We start from the raw sequence: 27,497 nt of genomic DNA on the forward strand, positions 1-27,497 counted from the left end.
GATTGAATGGGGATCCGTAGACTAATGCATGTCAAACTGCATGGGGGCCCTTGCAATTAAACACGTTGAGAATCACGGGGCCTAAACCTCTCATGCATGAGAGGTCCCTGACATAGCTCTTTAACTGGTGAGCCTCTCTAACTCTGATGTTTTTTCTTTTTGTGATTCTTGAGACTGGAACGGTTTTTGTAGTCCTTATCGCAGGCGTTACACTTAAAAAGCCTCGCCTGGTTGTGGGTCTTCAGGTGGCTCCTCATCTTCCGCCCGGTTTCGAACAAGCGCCCGCAACGCACCTGGGCAACAACGGCTTGTGCACGGTTGTGCCTGCCTGCCGTCGCCCGGTGCTTGTTACGATCTTTAACGGTGATTTTTTTTTATTGCACCCTTGCAGTCCACATTGGATTGTCTCCTGTAATGGATGGAAAGAACAGGCACAATTCAATTACAATTCACAATGTAGGCAATTATATCAGACACTCTTAACCGTGTAACACCCAGCGTTGCAATAATACAACATTTTTTAATTCATTCATTCATTATTCATTTGCATGTTATTTTTTCACCTAAACGTCATCATTGATGTTCATTGCAATGCCATTGGTCATGATATTTGCATATAAATACCCCCCACAGAGGCTGAAATTCACACAAATTAAAGATCTCTGGACTCTGGATTTTAAACAATTTTAACCTATGACCTTTTTTGACCGTTTTGTTGTGATCATTATAATGTCTAGAACATGTTTTATTTATTATTGTGAAAGATATCCCCCAAATGTAAATTATTAATTTATTATTATTATTTTAATAATTATTATAAATGTGCATACAATTTCCGAAAAACGTTGTTTACATAATTCCCTCTGATAAGTGCTAGTAGTAAAAAGTAGTAGATCGGCCGGTCCGTGGATAGTTTTCTTGTATGAATTTATACCTCTTATACTGTATAAGCATGGTCAACAGTCTCATCTGAATTACTAACATATTTGAAATCGACATTTACAGGATAAATGTTTAAACTTACGATGAGAAGCTCAAATTTATCCGCACAAATAGCCGATTTGGCCCGCGCCGTTGGACTTGTTGCAAAACCTGCCGCCATGACTTCAGTAGCCTACACTTCACCCTGTCCTCAGTGTCCTGTGAAATCCTGGACTGAATAGTGTAGATTGGCGGAGCCAGAATGAACTAAAAGCATATTGAGGAACACAATACATAACTTTTCAAAACTCATATTTATTCAAATATTCAAATATAAATGAATAAATAGATGAATAGATACATAACTAAATAGATACATAGATAGAAAAATACACAAATAAATAAATGCATAAATAAATACATAAATAAATAGATTGATACATGAATGAATGAACAGACAGACAGATAGATAGACAGACAGATTGATTGAATGGGGATCCGTAGACTAATGCATGTCAAACTGCATGGGGGCCCTTGCAATTAAACACGTTGAGAATCACGGGGCCTAAACCTCTCATGCATGAGAGGTCCCTGACATAGCTCTTTAACTGGTGAGCCTCTCTAACTCTGATGTTTTTTCTTTTTGTGATTCTTGAGACTGGAACGGTTTTTGTAGTCCTTATCGCAGGCGTTACACTTAAAAAGCCTCGCCTGGTTGTGGGTCTTCAGGTGGCTCCTCATCTTCCGCCCGGTTTCGAACAAGCGCCCGCAACGCACCTGGGCAACAACGGCTTGTGCACGGTTGTGCCTGCCTGCCGTCGCCCGGTGCTTGTTACGATCTTTAACGGTGATTTTTTTTTATTGCACCCTTGCAGTCCACATTGGATTGTCTCCTGTAATGGATGGAAAGAACAGGCACAATTCAATTACAATTCACAATGTAGGCAATTATATCAGACACTCTTAACCGTGTAACACCCAGCGTTGCAATAATACAACATTTTTTAATTCATTCATTCATTATTCATTTGCATGTTATTTTTTCACCTAAACGTCATCATTGATGTTCATTGCAATGCCATTGGTCATGATATTTGCATATAAATACCCCCCACAGAGGCTGAAATTCACACAAATTAAAGATCTCTGGACTCTGGATTTTAAACAATTTTAACCTATGACCTTTTTTGACCGTTTTGTTGTGATCATTATAATGTCTAGAACATGTTTTATTTATTATTGTGAAAGATATCCCCCAAATGTAAATTATTAATTTATTATTATTATTTTAATAATTATTATAAATGTGCATACAATTTCCGAAAAACGTTGTTTACATAATTCCCTCTGATAAGTGCTAGTAGTAAAAAGTAGTAGATCGGCCGGTCCGTGGATAGTTTTCTTGTATGAATTTATACCTCTTATACTGTATAAGCATGGTCAACAGTCTCATCTGAATTACTAACATAATATTTGAAATCGACATTTACAGGATAAATGTTTAAACTTACGATGAGAAGCTCAAATTTATCCGCACAAATAGCCGATTTGGCCCGCGCCGTTGGACTTGTTGCAAAACCTGCCGCCATGACTTCAGTAGCCTACACTTCACCCTGTCCTCAGTGTCCTGTGAAATCCTGGACTGAATAGTGTAGATTGGCGGAGCCAGAATGAACTAAAAGCATATTGAGGAACACAATACATAACTTTTCAAAACTCATATTTATTCAAATATTCAAATATAAATGAATAAATAGATGAATAGATACATAAATAAATAGATACATAGATAGAAAAATACACAAATAAATAAATGCATAAATAAATGCATAAATAAATACATAAATAAATAGATTGATACATGAATGAATGAACAGACAGACAGATAGATAGACAGACAGATTGATTGATTGGGATCCATAGACATGCATGTCAAACTGCATGCATAGATTGGCGGTTCTGTTCAAACAAAAGTGCTGATGGGTGGGTCAAATAATGCTATTGGTTGTTTGTGTCACATGGCACACATGAATGGATTCAATTCATTCATGTCCAATTCCAATGCTACGTGCGCATACTTTCATGTGTAGATTGCGTATAAAATTCAACTTACTTTATAATGCATTGGGCAATTTGGGCTGGAATAACATTGTGCAGTGACATAAAATGTCGTTTACTCAATAAAATATTATATTTCAATGTTGGATAACAATATTTCAATGTTGGATAACATTATGAGTTAATGTAAAACAAATAAATGCACAAGCCATTGACTTATTTCACATTAATTTAAGAAACGTCACATTGTTTTATAATATCAGTACTATGGAGCAAATATGTTTACAATAATACTTTATGACCTATGTCGACAGATGGCATGACACCTATGCACCCATATAAACCCTCTATAAAAGCTATGATCTGCAACAAACACACCATATTACAACCGCATTCAACTGCAGATACAGTTCTTACATTTCATATGGAACATTTGCAAACCTGTGGTGTGAGACTGGACCACAGGGAATGTTATTTGCAAACTAAGAAATATACCTTCCTACAACACAATTCCCAGGGCTGAAGTTTATTCACAGAGTCTGCTTTGACAACTTCTCTGCCAGAAGAAAGACCTTGAGTTGTTCTGTCTGGACCTCAGCTTAGGAAAAAAATATCAAGTGCAAAATGGAAATATATGATCTTGTAAAATGCTTAATGCAAAATGATGAAAACAAAAATACACACAAGCACAATATTTACAATGTCACCTTCACCTTGTATATTAACCTGTATGATGACAAGCACACAGAGCTGAGACTAGTACCAAAGTGTGTCTATATATGCAGAAATATATGCATGTGAAGTATAATATATATGCTGGTGAACTGTACTGGCAATCGTACAATGCAATAGGGAAGTAATTTTCACTAGACAGATTTGACTGTGTCAAAAAGGTACAATACAAGCATCAACATCCTGTACACACTCATATGTGGCTTGTGCAATGCAACACTACATTTCACCACGTTACATATTTCATACAATATTATGTACAGTATGTAGGCAGTATTAGGTGTATATGTACAGTATATCCAAAACATTCGATCATCACCATCATAGGTTCCTCTGGCACATCAAGAATCAAACAGAGACTTGCAAATAAATAATCTAAGTCAGTCAGTATTCAATTCAACCCCTTCTACTCCATAGTAATTCGCCGCCTTTGTGATACCGGGTTGTACTGTGACTGTCTGCAACTTGGAGTATGAATGAATAAACATGTCACGTACATTACTATGTATAATTCGTGAAAGTAAAGGCATTGATGCTGAATTCTACGGTTCTAACATATCATGCACGTCTTACTATTTCTAAGTAGGCTATACAGGATAACAAGATGAATAATAGATCGAGAGATTATATAAAATAAATCTGTCGGCCTACAGCAGTGTTGAATGAAGTCTCAGATTAACCCAGTGACCAGTGTTGTGGACGATCTCTTCAAAATAAGAGTAGACCAATTCCTGCAGAGCGAAGTCACTAAAAATATTTCATACATTCTAATACATTCTGTATTAGGTGTATAATAAATAACAGACCAGAACATAATCTCACTAAAAACATTTCATACATTCTAATAACATAATCTCACTAAAAACATTTCATACATCCTGTATTAGGTGTATAATAAATAACAGACCAGAACATAATCTAATTTGGCTCTTTTTTTATTTAAATTTTCCCAGCCAGGTTCTCCATTGGATCTGTAAAAGTAAAAGAGACAGAATAGATTACTTATTGTATTAAGTTTTCAGACATACATTCATTATATTTAAACAAACTCAATTGAAACATGTTTAGTGCGCATGCCATTTTGACTCACCAAAGCCACACATTGGGCAATGGGGGTTCTCCAATTGTAAATTATCCAAGCGGAGCTCATTATTTTGCCGCTCTAAGGTGGCAAGCTTTTCTTTAAGCCCCCACCCTCTCTTCCTCCATCACCTTGTGTGCCGTGGTGACATTACTAGCCACCTTGGCAATGTACCCGGGCAGCGTCGGATCATCTCGGTCTCCGAGGCAACGATACTAAAAGTATAAAACATAATTAACTTCACGTCTGTCTGCATGTGTGATTGATCGATTGTATATGCATTAACAATATATAAAATGGGTACATTACATTCTTAATTATGAAAATAAGCTTGACGCATTGTCACACCCCTCTCTGAGGCTAGGGTAGTATGAACAAACGGATGGCAAGGCTACGCAGTTGGGCAGAGTTTTGGCAAGATTTATTAACCCCAAGTGACATACAAGTGATAACAACAAAGGAGACCAAACGTCTTCAAAATAGAAATAAAAAGATATATTCAAAACAAAGTACTGCATATCATATATAACAACATAAGTCAAAACAATCATTTCCAAATAAATCATTATCATATGATATAAGCATATAAGTATTTATAAATCCAGCCTTTTCAAATGTAAATTAAATAATTATAATCTATATATATATATATATATATATATATATATATATATATATATATATATATATATATATCATAATAAACATCACAAGAATAGATCTAAGTATTTCAACCATGGTATTAAATAATAACATAACATCACCTCCTCAGAGACAGCTCCTTCCCCGACCAACACCAGCAGAGTAAGCAGACAGACTGACTGGGATATTCAGTCTCTGAGCTTTATACCCCCCATGGCCCCTCCCACTAGACTGGACCAACTGAATAGGGGTCAACATGATCCACAACATGTTAACTCTGCTTGGTTTGGCACAAAATACATTCATATATACATATATTCACATTTCCGTTGAGCTTGTAGCTCTTCTATTTGAAAGGCTTTTTAGTTTTCCCAAAAGTCCTGTAATCCTTCGATGTCCTTCTGTGACAGGCAATCCTCCCCCTCCCTGGAAGGGAAGTTGGTTTGGCCCAATATAGAGTTCAGCTGCTTAAAGAGACAGGAATCTAGAGAGCAGTGTGTGTGTGTGTGTGTGTGTGTGTGTGTGTGTGTGTGTGTGTGTGTGTGCGTGCGCGTGCGCGTGTGCGTGTGCGTGTGCGTGTGCGTGTGTGTGTGATCAGTTTGCTGCTTCTTAGTAGTCTTTGCATATCCTAACAGTCCGCGCTTACTGAAAGGTATGTACACTAGCAGCAAACAGTGACAGGGTGGGGTCACACTGTCACATGCATATATTCAAATCTGACTGTGTTCATGTGATTGAAAGGTTAACACATGTAGCATGTGGTGTATCATTTAAGATTTCCTCATCTGACCTGACATGGATCAACATCATTTGCTGGCACAAATTATCCCCTACGACGGATTGTGCCTTAGGCATTTTAGTGGGCGAACTCAAAGAAGTGGCCATATTAATACTCGAATCTCTGCAATCTCTGTCTCTCTGCAATCGGCTCTCTAGTTTTCCGTGCGTCAATTTAAACTAAGGCATTACTTCCGGAAGGTACTTCACGATACGTAGGCAATAACCCACCCCCATACGCACATCTAGTTATTTGTTTGGTCCGATGACTTGACGTTCAAAATGTTACAACCAATGGCATTTGAGGAAGTTGACCTACATTTGAACAACCGCGAACACTCGTTCTCAGTCAATTACCTAACTACCTAAGGCACTAAAGGCATTTGTGCTTCCCGCAAGAAACTTATTTTGTTCTTAAAAATAAGTATGACATTTACCCCATGGGTTGCTGTCTGAAATGCTTTGAATTAAAATTCTATAAAAAAAATAATTTCATAATGTTGTTATCAAATACATATTGACATGCAGGTATAACCTTATTTATACATATTTGTTTAATAGATATCATGGATATGACGAAATCTGTTCCATTGACTGCAGAAGGTGCAAATGGGCCAGGAAAATGAAAGTTTTGTCACATTCAAATAGTCTTTATGATGTACAATCAATTGAGTAGGTGACTTGTGTGAAATGCAATGCAATTATATGATAGTTTGGAGAATGAACTACCCGTCATTTCTACTACCCGTGGCGAAAATAGCAGATATACAACCTCAATGCGTCACACATTGAGAGCTTGTGTCTTACCAGGTTTCACTATTGTAAATGTGAGTCTTTTGTAACAAAATAGCACAAGAGCAACAAACCCTGCCAAGCTTAAATCAAGCCTCTTCCATCTTTCAATTCCTACAGGTCAAGGCATGCAGGCGTGTCAGAGGTCACCATATTTGGTGCAGCGTAGGAGCTGTTCAGTAAAAAGAAGCTCTGTGGAAGAGAGTCTGCAGCACTTTGAGGAGGTGATGAAGGCTGCTAAAGGGGCTAATATGCCAGTAAGAGGGTAAGGGCCGATTGACCATTTTTGGTTTTCGATTATTTTTCAGTTGATTATTGTTTTGTTTTTTTTACATTATAGGTTCTAGTAATAATGACCCATGTTTCTTATTCCTACAGCTATGTGTCATGTGTGCTAGGATGGCCATATGAAGGCAAGGTGGCACCTGAAAAAGTAGCACATATGAGTGTGTGCATGTGACACAACAATATACTTTTTACTTTTTGTTTTAACCAAACAAATACAACTCCCTTCCTTTTAATATTTTTATATAATATTTTTACTCCACTATGCCATGGACTGCTATGAGATGTCTTTGAAGGACACGATAGGAGTGGGCACCCCAGAGGGCATGAGGGAGATGCTGGAGGTGGTCACCAAGGACATGCCAGTCAGGGCCCTGGCAGTCCACTGCCATGACACCTACGGGCAAGCTTGGCCAACATCCTCAGAGCCTTACAGGTCAGTACCTCTGATGAGACTTGTTTTAACACGAACAAGAACAAAAGGTAAGTTGCCCATCCAAAGTGTAAGTAGGCCAGGTGCTGGATGAAATAATATGTGTAAAAATATAATTATATCCATACACAGGAGTTGTGAGCAACATTTCAACCAGATTTAATTCCAAAGACTGTTTTGAAGTCAACTTCTTTGTGACTTCTGTGTTTGCTTTGTGTGTTTCTCTGTGTCTTTGTGCGTCTCAGGGAATGGACCTGCACAAGCTCAAGATTGCAGGAACCTTTCTTTATGCTGCCATTAACAGGCAGTAAATACCTTTTTCCTTTCATCAAATCCATCAAATTTTATATATTTGTATTTCAGCATTCTTTGTCATGTTTGACAATAAACAAACTATTCCTAACATCAGCTGTCTGATTTTCTGTGCAAAATCTAAATGCATCCTCTTAACTTGAAATATTTTAATGCAAGTGAGAGGGAGGGAGAGAAAAAAATGCGACCGCCTCCTTCAGAAGCAAGCATAATGGGCTTCTTCAGAAGCAAACAGTGCTGTACAATTGAATTGTTAATGTAAAATAATGGGTATCGTCATTGATTGATATGTAAAATAATGGGTACCGTCATTGATTGATATAAAAGAATATTCAAAGTGATGTGACCTTATAATTAGCTAGCAATCTTACTGCCACAACCATCATAACGATGGCGGCAACCACACTCTGCAATTTTTTTTAATCGCAAATTTTCTAGTTAGCATTACACTAGTACTATGAAGTGCATTCAAAGTATTTATGCTTTAGTATGCAGGTTAGCACATACCCTGTTAACAGGTGTCAGGACATGCCAGGTTGTTTGTACGGTGTGCTTGCCCGTTCAGAACGACATCTGTGTAATACAAATGCACCATGAGAACTCACATTTTATACACAAAAATACGTAATGCTGTCGCAATACAGACGTTAAGCCTACCTCTAGACTCATGTCACACACACACTAGCAGCCTCTCGTTCCAGCTCGTGTGTGTACCACACACACACACACACACACACACACACACACACAATAGCAGGGCTCTCGTTCACAGCGTCTACCAACGAGATAAGCATTGACATAAATAACTGGAACACCATTTCTTAGATTCAACGGATTGTTTGTGCTGTCGCCGTACCTTTGTTTCTAGCAGCCTGTATACCAGCATGCATACACTAACAGGGCTGTCCACTCTAAGTCAGAGCTCCACCAACGTCTAACAAGAGAATATATAAGCTCCACCAACGTCTAACAAGAGAAGATATAAACGTAAGTACTTGGGAGGTTGTCTACATAAGTCAACCTAGAAACCAGACAGCACTATATTAATTAAAACCACGGCTTACCTCGACACTACGAGTGGACACAAACATGAAGCGGCGCCAGACAGCTTGAACAGACGCCGGAAGTGGGCAACCTGGGTAATACGCAGCCTCACCCTATGCCTGCAGCTACGTTGTATGCTGAGCTGAGGGGGTGGTGCTATGAAACGTATTGGTTCAGTCCCACTGATTACATTCGCCCCTTCCAAATTGAATCGGCGTCCCGACGATGTATCAACCTGGTACTGGGACGAGCAGGACCCCATTCTTCTCTCCTGTGCTGGTGACACAGTTTGTCTGTATGGTAGCCGGTGAGGGTTGGAGTGGAAACCAGCATTACTTCGGCTGCTGCGGCGCAGGTCAGGAGAAGGTGGTGATAAATGCTCTTCTGAGCCTTCAGTTGATCCTGGGCTACCTCCCTGGTCTGGTACCGGATGCGGTGGGCTCCCATGAGCCTCCGGTTCTGGTGTTCGTACACCTGGGTCTCCTCTCTCATTATCCTCCACTACCAGAACAATGGAATCTTCGGAGTCACTGGAGTCACCTCCAGCATCAACTGGAGGTGTATGGTCTAGAGCTGACCTTTACTGGCGTCACCGGTTGTGCATCGGGTCCCCCTCCTTCTGGCGCAGTCCGCAGCTTGGTCCGGTGTATTCGCAGAGCAGGGCCATCCTGGTGGACAGGGGCAATGGTGTACACCATTCCCTGATCCTGGGGTCTATTCACCACTCGATAGAGGCAGGGGTGCCAGAGGTCTTGGATCTTGTTCCTGCCTCTAACCTGATGGTTCCTCCTGTAGACAAGCTGACCCTCTTCTAGACCAGGATTGGTCACCTGCTGGTTGTGCTTTCGGTTCCGTTGTTCTGCTTTGGCCTGTAGTTGTTGTCGGACATGGTCATACACTGTCTTTAGGGATTCTTGATGTTTTTGGACCCATTCCTCTGGGGCCTCCTCACCAGAGCCTTCGTCAGCACCGAGGAGAAAGTCGACCGGCAGCTTGGGTTCGCGGCCAAACATGATGTAATGTGGAGCCAAACCGGTCGTCTGATGAGCAGTGGTATTGTAGGAGTAAGTTACTCCAAACAATAGGTCTCTCACATGGCAACCCCGCTATATCAACACAGGTGCTGAGTCACCCACAGAGCGATGTTCATGAAGCCATCTGACTCGGCATCCACCTTGGACAGGGAGTGGTTGTTTCCTTGGTACCACAGCAGCCGCACGGGCACCTGCAGTGCTTTCAGAGCTCTGTAGTACTCCATGCCCTGCTTGTTGGGCACACGCTTGTCATCTTCCCCCAACATGAGCAGCACTGGAGTCTTCACCCGCGCGATGTGTCTAATGGGAGATTTGTGCAGCATCTGTTCCCAAACGGCAGGCGTCGGAAGGCAGCCGGTGGTGTATTCATACCCAGCTTCCACCATACACCAGTCTGGGATGTCTGTGCTGCCGATCATGGAGGCCAGGTTGGTGACAGGGTTGCGCGACACACACGCCTTATAGAAGCCTGGATACTGGCCAATCAGATGACAGGCCAGGAAACCACCGTGGGAACCCCCAGACACTGCAACCTTCTGCTCGTCAAATCCCCCACCTCTCAGAACACTCTCTACGGCAAACTGAACATCCTGGACATCCTGTGTGCCCACGTTGCCAGGCAGGGAGAGGATGCTGTCCTGACCATAACCGATGGAGCCCCGATAGTTCACCATTAATATAGCGAAGCCCATCCTACACAGCACAGAGGAGGACAGGATCCAGTCTGCTACGATCACAGAATGGGGACCACCATGAGGGGTGACTATGAGAGGCAGCTTCACTCCATCCTTCACCGCGGTCGGTTTGACCAGCAAGGCTTCAAAACCCAGACCAGGGTATTGGCTGTTGTCTTGGTCTGGGGGAGGGTCAAAGGTCAGGATCTGCCAGCTGATATCTGAGTGGCTCTGAGACTCCTCCAGCGTGACCCAGTCCACTTCCTCTGGGGAACCCCTCTGTGGCAGGAAGCCCACCCTCAGGCTGGGTGGGCAGTTTGGAGAAGAGCAGCTGATCACCATCAAGTCTCTCTGGATGTTCAGCAGGCACCAGTTTCCAATGTCAGACTTGGAAGTGAGAGAGGCGACGGTCCCTGTGGTTGTATCTATCAGCAGCAGGTCCTTGCGGCCGCGCTGGGGACAGGCGATGAGGACACGTTGGCTGTCTGCAGACCAGCACTGAGGGGACAACTGAGAGCTGTAGATACCAGCGAAACCATCTGGCCCAGGTCTTGCCACCACATCTACAACCACTGAGGTCTTCTTAGTGTACCAGTCATACATACAAAGCTTGCTGCACTGCATGTGTGGACCGTAGACGCCACACTCCAGGTAGACGATTCTCCACTGGTCTGGACTGAGCCTTGGGGAGCACACCGCACTGGTGCCCGACGACAGCGGTTCACATTTCCCTCCTGTGAGATCCACATAGAACAGAGATGACCTCCTGTTGGGGCAGTACTTGAGGCCCAGTCTGAACGGCTCGTGCCACCAGCCCACAAAAACAACGCCTGTGTCACCAGGAGCCCAAAACGCCTGTCCAGGGGAAATGTCCTGAGGTATTCCCTCCAGCACGGAGACATTGCTGCCCTCAATGTCCAGCACACAGAGCACCGGGCAGCTCTTACTGACCAGAGCCTCTCCCCAGTCCTCGTGGAAGACAAACTGCTCCCCCTTTGTGGCTTCTTCTTTCTTCCCCATTTTCAGAGTGTCCTCCTCATCTCCAGTGGAGGACGACTCTGGTGGCTCTGTCTGGAAGAAGGACTCAGCCTTTGGTCTTTTCCGTTCTGCCACGTACAGGAGATGTGTCTCGGAGTGGGACCACACCAGACAGCCAAACTGGTCATCATCATAGACCTTGCCGTTGTTGGGATATTTCGCACCTCTTAAATAAGCACCATTACTTTAAGAGTGTGCAGGGGCTGTGCTCATGCAGCAAGGTCACGGAGTGACAAGAAAGATTGTTAGTATATAGCTTTGGGAAAAAGAGTGCCACGTCAGAATTCTCCAGGGACGACACGCGTCGGCACTGTGCTTCGAGGGGCCCTTCGATCTGCGGACTGATATGATCGAATCTGATTCGTGATGTATACAGGTCGTATCTGCTTTCATATGTGTATTTGCTGTTCATATGTATATCACATGACCATTCAATTTGAGATAATTATGGGCAATCAATAAATGCCAGATCGTGTGAATCCATGATTTTGAGTGTACAGCCTGTTTATTGGACTATTAGATAACCCTCTCACAGGATGGCGCAACAGCTGGTGACCTCCCGACGTTTAGTGAGAAGCGGTTATCTTGTCCTGTAGTTTGACTAAATGGGGCAACCAAAAGGGGACAACCAAATGTTAGTGAGAAAATGGGATGTGATATCAGATGAATAGCGACAGGCCTATATTCTGCTTGGTGCCAACTGTATTGTGTTTACATAAATGAAATAAGGCTTATCCTATACGCGGTTACCCTCTGGTATAGCGCTGTTGATTTTGATGCTGTGCTGGGCAAACGATATGGCGATTGTTGGAAAATGTAGCTGCTTAGAGCTTGCTGTAGCGTTGTTGTTGATTGCCATACGTGTGTGCGGGCGTGCGTGCACGGTTGAGTGTCTGTGCGAGAGTATGTGTGTGTGTGTGCGTGCGTGCGCCTCGGTACATGCAGTGTGTGGGTGTTCACCACAGACATATGTTTCAGTGAGACAGTGGAAATATACCCTGACTGCCACGTAGATCCAACACCCATCGAGATACTCAAAGTATCTTGTAATTAAGTTAAAAGTACTCAGTGGGGCAGTCAGGAGAAGATTTCTGTTGTTTATTAATTCCCATACGTGGGTGTGCAGGCGTGCACGGCTGGGTGCAAGGTGTGTGCGCAAACATGGGCGTGTTTTCATGTATGTCTGTGCTAGAGTGTATGTGTGTGTGCGCAGCGTCAGTGTGTGTGCGTGTGTGCGTCTGTGTGTGGGTGTGCGGCCAGTGTTTGTGCAGGGGAGCGTATTTGTGTGTGTGTGTGTGTGTGCGTGTGTGCCGGAATGCGATGGGAACATCGTTTGTTGTGTCTATGCTTGGCGGCTGTGTCAAGATGTTTACATATTCGAAAGAACACACTGTTATGCAGCTCAGATAACAGGTCTGCGACATTAAGGGGGTCAAGAAACCAACCTGGGACAAGGAGGTCCCTTGTCCCTTTGTGGAATAATTTAAAAAAATCATAAAATATAAACCCCCCCCCCCCCTAGATTTTTACTTGTTAGGAACACAAATTAGAGAGGTCAGAAAGGACAGAGAGAGTCAGAGCGAAGTCCAGTCAATTGTCTAATGTTGTATGTTGGTTAAATAACCTCCCCAAACCCCCCCCCCCACATACACCATACCTTACCATCCCCCTCCATATGGTCAACGTTGCCCACTGGTGCTGATTGGAAAAAACAGGAAGCCATTGCTCAACCTTACAAACATGTCAACTGAGATTTCAATATTGCCATTTAAAGGAGCTATAACTACAACTTTTTCAATGTATTTTGTGTTTTTGGGGCTCCCATATGTGTTTTCTCTCCCCACAAATAACCAATTTTGAACAATTAGGCTTTCATATCATATAGGTGCTTTAATGGAAATTGCTCTCAGGAACAGCTCAACTGATTTTGGTCTCATCGTGATGTCATCAATGTCACACTACTTTGTATATTTCCTCCGTCTTCAGTTTCACATTTGCATTTCCACTTTGTTTACAATGTTCACCATTGTTGATTTTCCAAGCTGGCATGGAATGGAAACAAATCTGTTTTATCAGTATTATAATGACTCAAATATTAAATATTCTGCATATCAGCACCCCCACCCCCTCAGGACATTGTGGTATTGCAGCTAAAACTGCTTTCAAAGTCCAGAAAGAAATGACAAGGCCTGGTTATATCAGAGTGGTGATTGAGGCTCAAACCATTAGAAATAACTTTGATGGACATGGACAATATGATATTAAATATTAAAAGCCATTTTAAAATGCATGTTATTTGCGCTTTAACACATTAACAGCTCCAGACGAGACCGTCTTCAAATGCAACAAACATTTTTTCTTTGGAAACTGTGACCACCATGGTTACAAAAATATAGTAGGAGTGTCATAATAATTATGAAAATTAATTGAAAAAGTATTATACAAGTTGGCCACATGGTGGCACTATAACAGCCCACTTTACGGTTTGCGCTATAACTATTGCCGGGTAAGCACCAGAACTACAAACATTGGAAAGGAGACTAATAATAATTCAGGAAATTAATTGAAAGGAAACTGCACAAGGTGGCCACACGGTGGCCGGATAACAGCTTACTTCAAGTGTTTGCTTTACAACTGTTGAACCAGGAGGTATAAAATCATAATTTCCTTTTCTCAAGTGTTCCCTGGGCGTTTCCCCAGATAAGCCACGCCCACATGCATATAGAATACTTTTGGCGGTCTGGGTTTTTCTTCAAAAAGACACTTTGTACACTTTTGTGCGCTTCTACAAAAATGAGGTTATAAGGTGGTTAAAAAAAAATATATATATATATATATACCCATATACAAATATATAAAAAGGTGTGTGCTGTGAAATAATAATAATATCCACAATATTTCCCACCTGGCCAGTGGGGAACTAGATAAATATAATATAATAAATATAAAGTGAATAGAATAAATAACAATAACAAGGATTAGGAAAAATAATAATATTATTAATAATTGCCAACCACCTGGAGGTACTGATGGAGTCCACTAGGGGAACTGTGGTTCAAGGATGGACCCTTATGGCTCCATAATTGAACCTCAGGGTCCTGTGTGGAGTTTTGAGATATATCTATGAGGTTGTCAGTGTATATAGTGTGTCTGCTAGCACCTAAGTGTCAAGTGAGATACATATTATGTAAATAGATACTGTATATACTGCGGAGAGGGAAGGGGATTGGGCTCCCCAAACCGTCTCCGCAACAGGGGACAGTGGGACCGCGAGGTTCCGAAGGCACGTTAAATCAAGTATATAGTGCAGGGGAGAGAACTGAAGGCCTCCGTGTCTAGTGAAGGGTGAGTACACCCTACTGTGGTATCCCCTAGTCGGCGCCTTTGCCGCATTGTATACATCGGACAAACGTGTGAGGGGACAGGGATTGTAGCACAAGGGTGAATGCAACATGTCCTTAGAGGTCAAAGGAATGAAATGGAAATTGCCTTTGTCACATGTATATGATGTTGGGGGTAAACGCGTGGTACGTGGATGACAGTCCACACCTAGCAGAGATGCCGTTAGGAAGTGACGGACTCTGTGAACAGGCAAGGCTGGTGAAAACGGTCAAAGTTCGGATATCCCATAGCTAATTGGGGTCCGGATCAGACCGTCGGGTTCCTCCTGGGTGACCAACCATCATTACGGGGTCAGGAGCTCGCTATCGACTGCGTCACCGGTCGGTGGAGTCGCAATGACAGTAAGTCCATTCAGATGGAACTGTTGGCCGTCGCGTTCCGCTCAATGTACAGTCAGGCCACTGTGAGCCAAAAGCGAATGAGTTAGTAGGCGAGCAGTGCTCTTTGTGATCGGTGGGCTCTGAAAAGGAGCCGCCGGGAAGCAAAGACTTGAAGTCTTCCCTCCAGGGTAGCCTGGGTGGTGGACTTCAAGAGGAAAGGGGTCTAGCCCAGGACTGCGCCCTCAAAAGAGAGCTGGAGGGAGGTCCGAAGGACTTAAGTGGTTCGAACTGTACATATTATGTTTCTTAGACACAGATGCCATTAGGCTAAGTTTTGATCTGTTTCTTAGACACAGATGCCATTAGGCTAAGTTTTGATCTGTTTCTTAGACACAGATGCCATTAGGCTAAGTTTTGATCTGTTTCTTAGACACAGATGCCAGAGGGCAAAGCCATTAGGCTAAGTTTTGATCTGTTTCTTAGACACAGATGCCATTAGGCTAAGTTTTGATCTGTTTCTTAGACACAGATGCCATTAGGCTAAGTTTTGATCTGTTTCTTAGACACAGATGCCATTAGGCTAAGTTTTGATCTGTTTCTTAGACACAGATGCCATTAGGCTAAGTTTTGATCTGTTTCTTAGACACAGATGCCATTAGGCTAAGTTTTGATCTGTTTCTTAGACACAGATGCCATTAGGCTAAGTTTTGATCTGTTTCTTAGACACAGATGCCAGAGGGCAAAGCCATTAGGCTAAGTTTTGATCTGTTTCTTAGACACAGATGCCATTAGGCTAAGTTTTGATCTGTTTCTTAGACACAGATGCCATTAGGCTAAGTTTTGATCTGTTTCTTAGACACAGATGCCATTAGGCTAAGTTTTGATCTGTTTCTTAGACACAGATGCCATTAGGCTAAGTTTTGATCTGTTTCTTAGACACAGATGCCATTAGGCTAAGTTTTGATCTGTTTCTTAGACACAGATGCCATTAGGCTAAGTTTTGATCTGTTTCTTAGACACAGATGCCATTAGGCTAAGTTTTGATCTGTTTCTTAGACACAGATGCCATTAGGCTAAGTTTTGATCTGTTTCTTAGACACAGATGCCATTAGGCTAAGTTTTGATCTGTTTCTTAGACACAGATGCCAGAGGGCAAAGCCAGAGGGCTAAAATTTTTATCTGTTTCTTAGACACAGATGTGCCAGAGGGCAAAGTGCAGAGAGATGCCAGAGGGCAAAGCCAGAGGGCAAAGTGCACAGAGATGCCAGAGGGCAAAGCCAGAGGGCTAAAATTTTTATCTGTTTCTTAGACACAGATGTGCCAGAGGGCAAAGTGCAGAGAGATGCCAGAGGGCAAAGCCAGAGGGCAAAGTGCACAGAGATGCCAGAGGGCAGAGCTGTCAATATATGAAGACAGAGACGGTCATGACCAAAAAGAGAAAAAGGATCCATAAAAAATATAAAAAAATATATAAAAATAACTGTACATTTTTGATTATTTTCTTTTGTAAACTTACTTGCACATATAATTATTATGGTTGCTGGTGAATGTCGTTTATAATATTGGCCAAGCATGTGTGCGTGTGTGCACGCACGCGCATATGTGGAAGCATTTGTGGAAGCATATGTGACAGTTTGAACAGTGGAAAACTACCCTGACTGCCACGTGGTAATAAAATACTCCGTGTGGCAGACAGGAGATAGTGACATGAGGAACACAAATTAGTCAGAGAGAGAGGAAGATGGAGTCAGATAACGGAGGTCCAGGGAAGTGGGTAATGTTGTGTAAACAAAGGTTGTGTGAAATTGTAGATATCAGCTACAATTGGAAAATATATAATAATAATAGTAATAATAATTACAAAAAATAATGGCACAATGGCCCGATAACAGCCCACTGCTTTAAATTTTATTCCTGTAGGTAATTAGGTGTTGACCAATGTGAAATAGACCTTTTACGTGAAACTATAATAGGTAATACAGCCTGGGGGTAGCAATACTATCAAGGGCGAAGGTCGACGTTGCGTTGTAGTTTTGTGAACAAATCACAAAAGGTCAAGAATAAAGAGGGTGGGTTAATTCAGGTCAGGGGAAAACCCCAGGGGATTCAATACATTTAAACCGGACTAAAATAAAATAAAACACTGTAGCCTAAGAAGCGGGGTTTACATTAAAATGTATATTGTAAGTGTTTAATATTGGTAATACCTCCCTCCATAAGAGAGAGGTAAAGGGGGGTGTGACGTATGATTAGGTTAGAGTATTTAAAAGGGGACAGAACGCTTGGTCGCCAACTCTCACGCTTGGTCGCTGCGTGCATGGGTGTGTGTGGATGAGGTTCGAGTGAGACTCATGTCATAGTTTGGTTGTTTGGTGAGAGTTGTTAACTGAGCACTGTTGGGGTTGGTATGTTATATAGTTTAAATGTTCTCATGTCATAGACTAGACAGATGATCATTGTATTGTGTCTGGGCAGTGGTGAGAAAGTGCTTGACTGAAGGCCTGTCGTTTGTTCAATAAGGGGATATTGTGGGTCAGTAAAAGTGGGCAGGGTCGTGGTGTTGGCTTTGAAGTGTAGGTCACTGTGGAAAATACAGGGACTGATTTTGGCCTTCCCTGTAAATTGTGTCCACAGGGAATATAAAATATTGTGTAGAAAACAAAATTGATAATATAGTTACACTGTGTCCCAAAAGATGACACTACTTATGTGACAGACACTTGCCCCCAGTAAAAAAGTGAAACTCCCCCTTGAATAGTGTACATCAGGACAAAATGGCAACTGGCCGTTATCATAATTTAGAAAAAAAAACGGGTTAGTAATGTTTCCGAATGGAGGCGATTAGATAAGTGATAAAAAACTGTATGTCCATGTACAGCATATTTTAGCCCTACTCAATTAGATTAGATGCTGGTACCCTGGTTAGAATATGGGGGTTACACCACCCAGAAAAAAACTACTTTGTAGGCATTGCTCACATGCATGTTGTAAGCTTGTAGCGAGTCAAATTTTACCATAGGTGCAACTACGGAGAGGAAAAATAAATCAATCAAAATAAAATAAAATAAAATAACACTCAAAGTATTAAAAGTAGTGGTACTCATTGTGCGGAAAGGGAGAAGCAATACATGTTTTGTAATAATAACCAAAGTAAACTATAAACTATAAACTATAAAGGAAATACTCAAACTAAGTGAGAAAAGTGACAGTAAATACGTTAAGGTACTTTCCACAACTGAAAAAGGTATTGGAAGGGGGGGACAAAAAGTACTCAATTGTTCCAAAGTGTAATACATACAAAGGCCACTAAAGTATATATATATATAAAGTCCAGAATTCAAAATACTTAATGAAAGTACACAAGTAAGCGAATTAAATGCACTAGAGTAGAAGTGCCCTGCCCTGTTCGGTAATCAAATTACTCAAAAAAAAAATAAGAATTGTGTAGAATGCCTAAGGGAGATATTATTTAAAATTAGTGTTAAGTGAGTTGATCCACAAGCTCAGACGGCCGGGATAATGGATATTTGCAAAAATAAGTGAAGTGTTTCAAATTAAGTGGAATTAAGTGGAAGTAAGGGGTTGAAACCATTGGCAATATTCAAACTACTATCTAAAGATCCCAAGATTGTACTTAATTGAGCTAAGGAAATATACGCGTTTACTTTCCACAAGTGAAATATAATGGGCAACCAATGCACCAAATGGTGATTAGTTTCAAATGTAGACACATAAGGTCAGATTAATCATCCCTTCTCCCCTATAGTGAATAAAATATAGGGAATTTTGATTTGATTTGAGTTAATATTTACTAATTTTATTTTGACTGACTGAAACATAGACCATGTTCCTCTACTAACAGTAGACAGATATGTTGACCAGCTATTCCCTCAGCCCTGACGGTAGGAAAATGATAGCTACAGGACATGGACTGATTGCTCGCTTACCCTGACGGGTAGGTAGGTGACATATGACTCAATTGACTTTTATTTTACTTTTAATAAAAAGGTTTTATCCATTCCATTCCATAATAAGATCTGGGCCCATTACATATATTACTTAAACGGAAGTATCCCATTTTAAGTGAAATTTAAAATTTAATTTCATAATTGATTCATAGTTCCCCTAAGTTGGAATATCCCTCCCTGTAAACAGTTCACCATTTGACCTTAAATTGAGTTAATATAGGAACATCGCCCTCTCCAGTTTATTATTTTAGTTTCTTTTCATCAGGAGGTTGATCGAACTAAGTGATTAATCTCCCCCGAATCCAATTGATTGATGTGGTATTAGACGCTATCTGCTAGTAAACCCCCATTCCACCATCAAGGTGAGAAGCTCAAATTATAGGAAAGACAGAGTGTGATTTGTAGTTGTACTAATGTAGCATAGAAATGTTGCAAGCCAGCAACATAAAAAAAAAAAAAAAAACATGGGACCCGGAAGGAAGCTGCATGAATGTCTCAGTCCAAAATCATCAACAACAAAAGGTGGGAGAATATTTGATTTCATATGCACGAGCCTATCGTATCTCCAGAGACAGTTGTACATTCCACCAAAGAGACATTGTTGCCGAATGTTACTGCAGCAACCAGCCAGCACAAGGGTTCCAGAGTTGGGGGGCCACTTGCCGAGAGACATTGAATTGGCCGTGCTGCACGGGGTAAAAAGGGGCAGCCACACACAGCCGCCAGACTGCTATATGCCACCTGCTATGGAGAAAAGAACTGTTCCGGGTGCTGGGGAGTCACTCACAAAGACACTGACCACACTGCTCAAGGTCATGGGCCAGGGGTGCGATGCCCGCACCCCTCTGCCCAAGTTATAGGCCCAAAGCCATTTAAAATCAAATATTGGACCTGCCGCAGTTGTGTGTGGAATTACACACTAGCATAACAAATTGTAAATGAGGCGAGATTGCGTATGTATGGGCAACATTAGTACAGATACAATACTCACACCTTGAGTCATCCAACCCTCCAGCAAAGGGAAATGCCATATATAGAATATATATATTAAGTTAATTATTTTAATGAGGAAATCATATAGTAAAATAGTGGATTATGCAGAAAGCGGAAGTTTCTAAACAATACACCCCATTGGAGAGCTTATGTAATAGTGAGAAGACAACTAAATAAGTGGTAAAAAAAAAAAAAAAAAAAAAAAAAAAAAAAAAAAAAGGCTAATAATGTGTAATTAAAGTACCACAATCAAAAATATATGTATTTTCAAAAGTAATGTGTGCAAAAATATAGTGTAGAGTAATTGTTTGAACAGAGAATCATCCCCCTATCCCTCCCCTTTATTAGGCCTATGCAGTATCTGGGAGATATACATGTACTTCATGAAAATACATTTAAGGAACTGAGTGGGGGTACGTTCAGCAAAATAAATAGTGACTAAGGGATATTAAATATATATATATATATATATATATATATATATATACATATAAATAAATACACGAGTTGTGTCAATGTAGTGTTTCACCAATCTGGGTTAAAGATTATAGTTCAGGGATTACACCATAAAAGTGCAGAAAACAATAAGCGAACATAGGTGAGGGGTACGCAGCTACAACATAAGCAAACAGAAAAGTGAGATAACATAGAATAACAAATGTAAGTGTCATCAGATGACTTCAACATAACTCCAAAGTGTCCAATACTTAAGGGATAGAATAAACTGGAAAATCAAATAAGAGTAAATATTAAGAAAAAATACTACATTGGTCTACATTTACTTTGAGTAATGATTTCATATAATACTCATTAACTGGAAACAATTGGAAAGGGCTATAGGCTCATAAGGTCATACACTTATAGTGTAGTTGTCTCGTTCAGGCTATTTCAGTGACAAGTTGACATAATTCATAAGTAACCACACCCAAGTGAAGTCATATAAATATTAAATGGAGGAGTACAATTTTTGCATAACACTAGAATAAGTGAATAAATTAGAAATAATTAAAGTATCTGGAGAGAATAAAGCCCTGTCGGGTTCGTTCCGTCAACTGTGCCAACCATTTGTTTTGATTACATAAGTTTAATAGTAGTTTCGGTCCAGGGCCATAATTATTGTAATAACGTATTACACAGTGTAGCACGTAGTAAAAACCACTTCGACCAGTTTTGAGCGGTGTCACGCTCCAATGATTGACATGGGGTTTAGGCTTGTCTGTTCAAAGTATGGTCCATTGACAGCTGTAACTGATTGGGGCGGCATGGGGTCACAGGGCATGGGAACGAGGAACACTATGGTTAGGGGTGCAGCCAGCCAGCCAGGGAGGTTGCTTCATATATAGATATTGGAGCAGAGAAAAAACAGAATGCAAGAAAACAAAATGGAAAAAAATATAAATTATGCGTTCACTATTTTGGAGGGCCGGGACATAAGGCTGAACCTAAATTCTTATATAAAAAACAGTAAATGGCCATGTATGGACAATTTGGACAATGAGTGCGCCCCTCATTTCACATGGGGGTGATTTTTTGTTAATAATTTTTTTAACCTTCTGAAATAGATAAAGTGAATTAGAAAGGACTAGCCCTGTAAAATTTAAATGTGTTGTGTTTTTGTTTAGGAGTCAGGTAGCAATTAGCACAGAGTACTTGTTGATATAAAGATTAATAATTTCCCAAGTAAGCAACAAGAGGAGGCACAAAATAACGATCTCAAATTAATGTCCCACAAGTGTCAACGGACACATTAAGCAGATGGCCCGTGGGTCGCTAATTGGTCCACCCTGGTTTACAGTCTCTGGCTTGTATTAGAGACCTCTTCTCTAAGTTAATCAGTATAGTTTAAAATGAGGTCAGTCACCACATGCGAAGAGGACAATTATAAGTGAATAAACGAAAATATTGAATAAATAAGTAGGTGCTTACGCACAATCTGGTAAGTGATGCTTCTGGGAGAAAGTTGACTTATAAGCAGACAGGAGGCAATTGGCCGGCTTCAAAAGGAATGGTATGCTTGTATTTTGTTAAGAGAAATGTGCTATAGTTCAATTGAGATTAAAATTATGAGTGAATAAAATTTCCCCATTGACATGAATGAAAAAATGCCAAATTTCAAAAGTAAGTGCCCGTTCTAGTTGTATGGTGGTACGGTGGAGGGAGTCAAACATGGTTTTGTATGTACAGGCGCCCTGACTGGGAGATTAGTGAGTGGTCCGGTGATACTGTTCTGGGAGCAGTGGGGAATCGCGTTTGTTTTCAACATGAATTGGTAGGCCTCAGGTGGGGTTGTCGTGTAGTTAGATAAATTGAGTCATAAGTAGCCTGATTAAGAGTCAATGAGGTAGTTTCCTAGAGATATCAAGAGATATGTGTTATTATAGTTAAACTCTGGCGGATCAATGTTTTTTATTTTTATCGTTTATTGTGAATCACAGAGTGTGATTATGTCAAGTTATTATGTACGGGCATTGGGATAGCAGAGTTTAAGTGAAAAAAACATGTAGGTTATTGCATATCAAAAATGCTCTTGTAGCAATGGAGCTGAACCATTTTGGGGAAAATTCTGTACTGTAATGTTGTGTCTGGAGTCTTGAATGTGTCATGTTGTCAATGAAATAGGGAGTCTTGGCTGGCTGCGTCCAGTCAGTACCGATCTAATGCTTTGACAAGGGTTTTCACTACAGTACAGTCGGAAGTTTGCTTTAGAGAGCTCATTTCTCTATGGTTTAATTAGATTAGTTGTGGGCTACTTATAATATACGACACCTGTGAACTTTGGGCACAAAGCCGTAGAGGTTACGGGGGAGGCTGAGGCAGGAGAGCAGCACCATAGACTTTCATACTATTAACAACGGGGAGTGTTTGTGTGTGGTATGAATGCACGTCGAACCATTAACGACCAAGGATGCGCAACTGGGGCGTAACAGGGAATGCCATGTTAACACGGCAGCAGGTAGAGCGGCTATTTTCGGGGAAGAAAATGTTCCCTCGGGGATCCAAAATACAGAGAATTAATTAATGAGAATAATTGCCTGAATACAAATACAAACAGTTGTTGACTACAACAAATACATTTAAGGGTCTGCAGCAGACCAAGCGGGAAAATTAGGGGGGAGCCGATTGGTATGGGGTGGGTCATTATAAAGACAAGGGGAAACTAAAATAAAAGCACAAAACACGGGGTCAATATAAATAAGTGACAGTTATAAAATGAGCAATAAAAGGGTCTATCAATGTAAGCCAACTATAAAAATTAATATATAATATGGCACACAATAAAATAATGAACAAAATCAAGGGCCACTAGGAGGGACAGAGAGCATGCAGGAAGCTCAATTGGTTTTAAAGGTTTGGGTTGAATCAAATAACCAATTCCCCCCAACAGATGAATGACTTGCCAAAATGTATAATCAAAAGTAACTAACAAATTTGCCCACAGGAAGTGTCCACGGACTAGGAGGGAGGTCTGAAAGACTTAAATGTCAAAAATATGTTTTAATGTGTCATACAAAATGTCACATGAAGGAGGGAGAGAGCATAACCCTAATAAATTCCCTAATAATTCTCCACAGGAGCAGGGACTTTTGGATGTCAATGTCTGAGTGTGTGTGAAGTGTAAAACATAACAGTCCCACAGGGCAACAGCACGGACGACACTCACATACAAGGTCGGTATGCAACACCAGACCCAGACTGTCCAAATGTTACTTAAGGGGACTACAGACCAAATTAAGACCCCCCCCCATGGACCACAAAGTGTCAAGTTCATATCCAGGAGGGACACCTGGTTGGGTTCAACAAGTCATTGGGTAGGATGACCAATCTGTTCCAAGGGGGCATCCTTGGAAGAAGGCCAAGTATAATGTCAATTGGCCTGGCACAGGAAGGTTCTGTTTTATTGATACTAAATGCATTCATATGTGATTCTGTGTAATGTCAATCAAACCGAAGTCGATTTAAATATGTGATTCTGGGTGTATGTCAATCAAACCGAAGTCGACTTAAATAACTAACTTACTAACATATGCAAAAAACCCAATCACCATAACTGTCCACCATAACTGAATGATTATACTGCAGGCAAAAAGAATGTTGTGTGCTTCTGTTATCTCTGTTGTCCTTGTTGTGTGTCCCTCAACAAAAGGGTAAGTATGAAAACGCGCACAGTCACACCAGGAGTTATGAATTCAAATATTCAAATATTAGACACACCAGGAGTATAAATTCAAATATTCAAATATTAGACACACCAGGAGTTATAGAATATTATGTTTAGGGAAAAAGGAGATATACGGTCGAGGAAGGGGGAGGGGAACTTTTCTTTGAGTTTGTTTCCACACAGATGAATGGGAATCAGAGAGTATGCCATGCAGAGTTCCTATACGCAAACACCAGGGGTGCTTCCATAACAACTTCCACGTGGAAAGGCTTGCAGGCTTGCGGACCTGCGGGACGCTGCGGGACGAGGAGCGTTCCAGCATCAGAGCTTGCTATAGCTCTTCAACCTCGGAGCAGAGACGGACATCTCTCTGTTTCGAATGCGTGACGCGAGCCTAGTTTCTGGCAGGAAGGATAGTACATGCATCTCTCTGTTTCGAATGCGTGACGCGAGCCTGGTTTCGGGCTGGAAGATTAGAACAAACCCCCCATGTCTTTCCCCTCACAGGCGGGAACACTATGGCCTACACATCGCGTTGTGACTCGCAATGATCATAACAATTGCACCCAACAGGAGGGATGGGCAAATAAAAAAAAGGAAAAACAATTGCCCATCCCACTTTTGCGCGTGAACACTGCCCCCCAAGGGCAACCAGGAGAACAATTTTTGATAACATGTTTTCTTTTCAGATTTCCCAGTGGGGAATGTAAAAATGCCCATATTTGTTCACAAATGTCATTCATTGTGCAGGAAATGGACCAAGCTAAATGGCAGGGACAAAAGCATGTCCCTAGTGAAGGTTTCGCCAAAAAAGAAGTGGTTTTACTGTTTCACAGGTTTTCCACTCATATAACACAATGGTTTCCCTACTCACAGGTGTCCACTTGCACGAGGCTTCAACAATGATGACTGGCAATACTACAAGAAGTTTGACATGTACAATGTGATTCATGACTGAGTTGATTTTCATAAGTGACGCAATGTACTTCTATTCGTATGATTGAACTGATTATTAAGTGTCAACTTTTTTATTTTTCATCTTTTGGAATTCAATGTCTGCCCACCACTAACCCTTAAATACAGTCTACAGTCCCTAGATTGGTGTGCCCCTCGAACGTACGTATGATAACATTAGGTTAATTGGCTACTTCAAAGTTCGTGTGGTAATTGATTATGCGGCGCGCCCTTCGAATGATATAACCTTAGTGGGGTAGGCAATTATCCCTGACCTGATTGGTGTGGTCAATGACAGGTCTTGACCAAGGGAGGCTGTTGGGATATTTCGCACCTCTTAAATAAGCACCATTACTTTAAGAGTGTGCAGGGGCTGTGCTCATGCAGCAAGGTCACGGAGTGACAAGAAAGATTGTTAGTATATAGCTTTGGGAAAAAGAGTGCCACGTCAGAATTCTCCAGGGACGACACGCGTCGGCACTGTGCTTCGAGGGGCCCTTCGATCTGCGGACTGATATGATCGAATCTGATTCGTGATGTATACAGGTCGTATCTGCTTTCATATGTGTATTTGCTGTTCATATGTATATCACATGACCATTCAATTTGAGATAATTATGGGCAATCAATAAATGCCAGATCGTGTGAATCCATGATTTTGAGTGTACAGCCTGTTTATTGGACTATTAGATAACCCTCTCACAGGATGGCGCAACACCGTGCTTCTTCAAGGCAGACAGGTTTATGCTCTTCTCCTTTAGGTTCTTACTCCAGATCTCCAGAAACTGCTTGTCTTCCCCTTTGACAGAGACTTCTCTGACGACGGCCTTCGTGTCTCCGGAAGGGGAATCTCTACTCAGCAACTCTCCCTTGATCTCAGTGCAGTTTCCTGACGGTCCAGAGTAGACCACCGACTTGTCGTCGTGGAACACGATGTACTGCCGGCAGAATTTGACATTCTCATTCCTCTCCAGGTCACGCTGGCTCCATTCTGTGTAGACGTTGCTGTATTTGCCCCCGCACTGAGAGGTGATGACAGGCCCCACGTCGGCCCTGCTCAGAGAGGGGTAGAGGCTGAGCTCCCTGTACAGCTTGGAGATGTCATCTGGCCTGGTGGTCACGACATGTGAGTCCATGCTCGTTCAGAACGCCATCTGTGTAATACAAATGCACCATGAGAACTCACATTTTATACACAAAAAGACGTAATGCTGTCGCAATACAGACGTTAAGCCTACCTCTAGACTCATGTCACACACACACACTAGCAGGGCTCTCGTTCCAGCGTCTACCAACGAGATAAGCATTGACATAAATAACTGGAACACCATTTCTTAGATTCAACGGATTGTTTGTGCTGTCGCCGTACCTTTGTTTCTAGCAGCCTGTATACCAGCATGCATACAATGACAGGGCTATCCGCTCTAAGTCAGAGAGCTCCACCAACGTCTAACAAGAGAATATATAAACGTAAGTACTTGGGAGGTTGTCTACATAAGTCAACCTAGAAACCAGACAGCACTATATTAATTAAAACCACGGCTTACCTCGACACTACGAGTGGACACAAACATGAAGCGGCGCCAGACAGCTTGAACAGACGCCAGAAGTGGGCAACCTGGGTAATACGCAGCCTCACCCTATGCCTGACTAGCTACGTTGTATGCTGAGCTGAGGGGGTGGTGCTATGAAACGTATTGGTTCAGTCCCACTGGTTACACAATGTTGAACTTCCTCATGGGGCACCGACTTCTTTCTTGATTGGAAGTAAGACATTTTCATTTTCGAGACTTCACCCTCCCTTCGACGGTTGAACATGAGCACACTTGTCAGTGTAACCTCAGCGAGCTCTCTCCAGTTACTGGGTGAAGCCTTGGC

General features: G+C 41.6%; 1 protein-coding gene across 1 annotated transcript; it reads right to left on the reverse strand.

Annotated features, from left to right (window-relative positions):
* Positions 1–10,188: 10,188 nt before the first annotated feature.
* Positions 10,189–26,755, reverse strand: LOC308319423 (acylamino-acid-releasing enzyme-like; the record flags this gene model as incomplete). Its single annotated transcript, XM_080769488.1, has 2 exons — positions 10,189–11,987; positions 26,338–26,755. 2 exons carry the CDS (start codon positions 26,753–26,755, stop codon positions 10,189–10,191), a joined length of 2,217 nt encoding a protein of 738 aa, XP_080625614.1.
* Positions 26,756–27,497: the final 742 nt, after the last annotated feature.

This window comes from Protomyctophum bolini (genome assembly GCF_963924005.1).
Source record: "Protomyctophum bolini genome assembly, chromosome: 8".
Lineage (NCBI taxonomy): Eukaryota > Metazoa > Chordata > Actinopteri > Myctophiformes > Myctophidae > Protomyctophum > Protomyctophum bolini.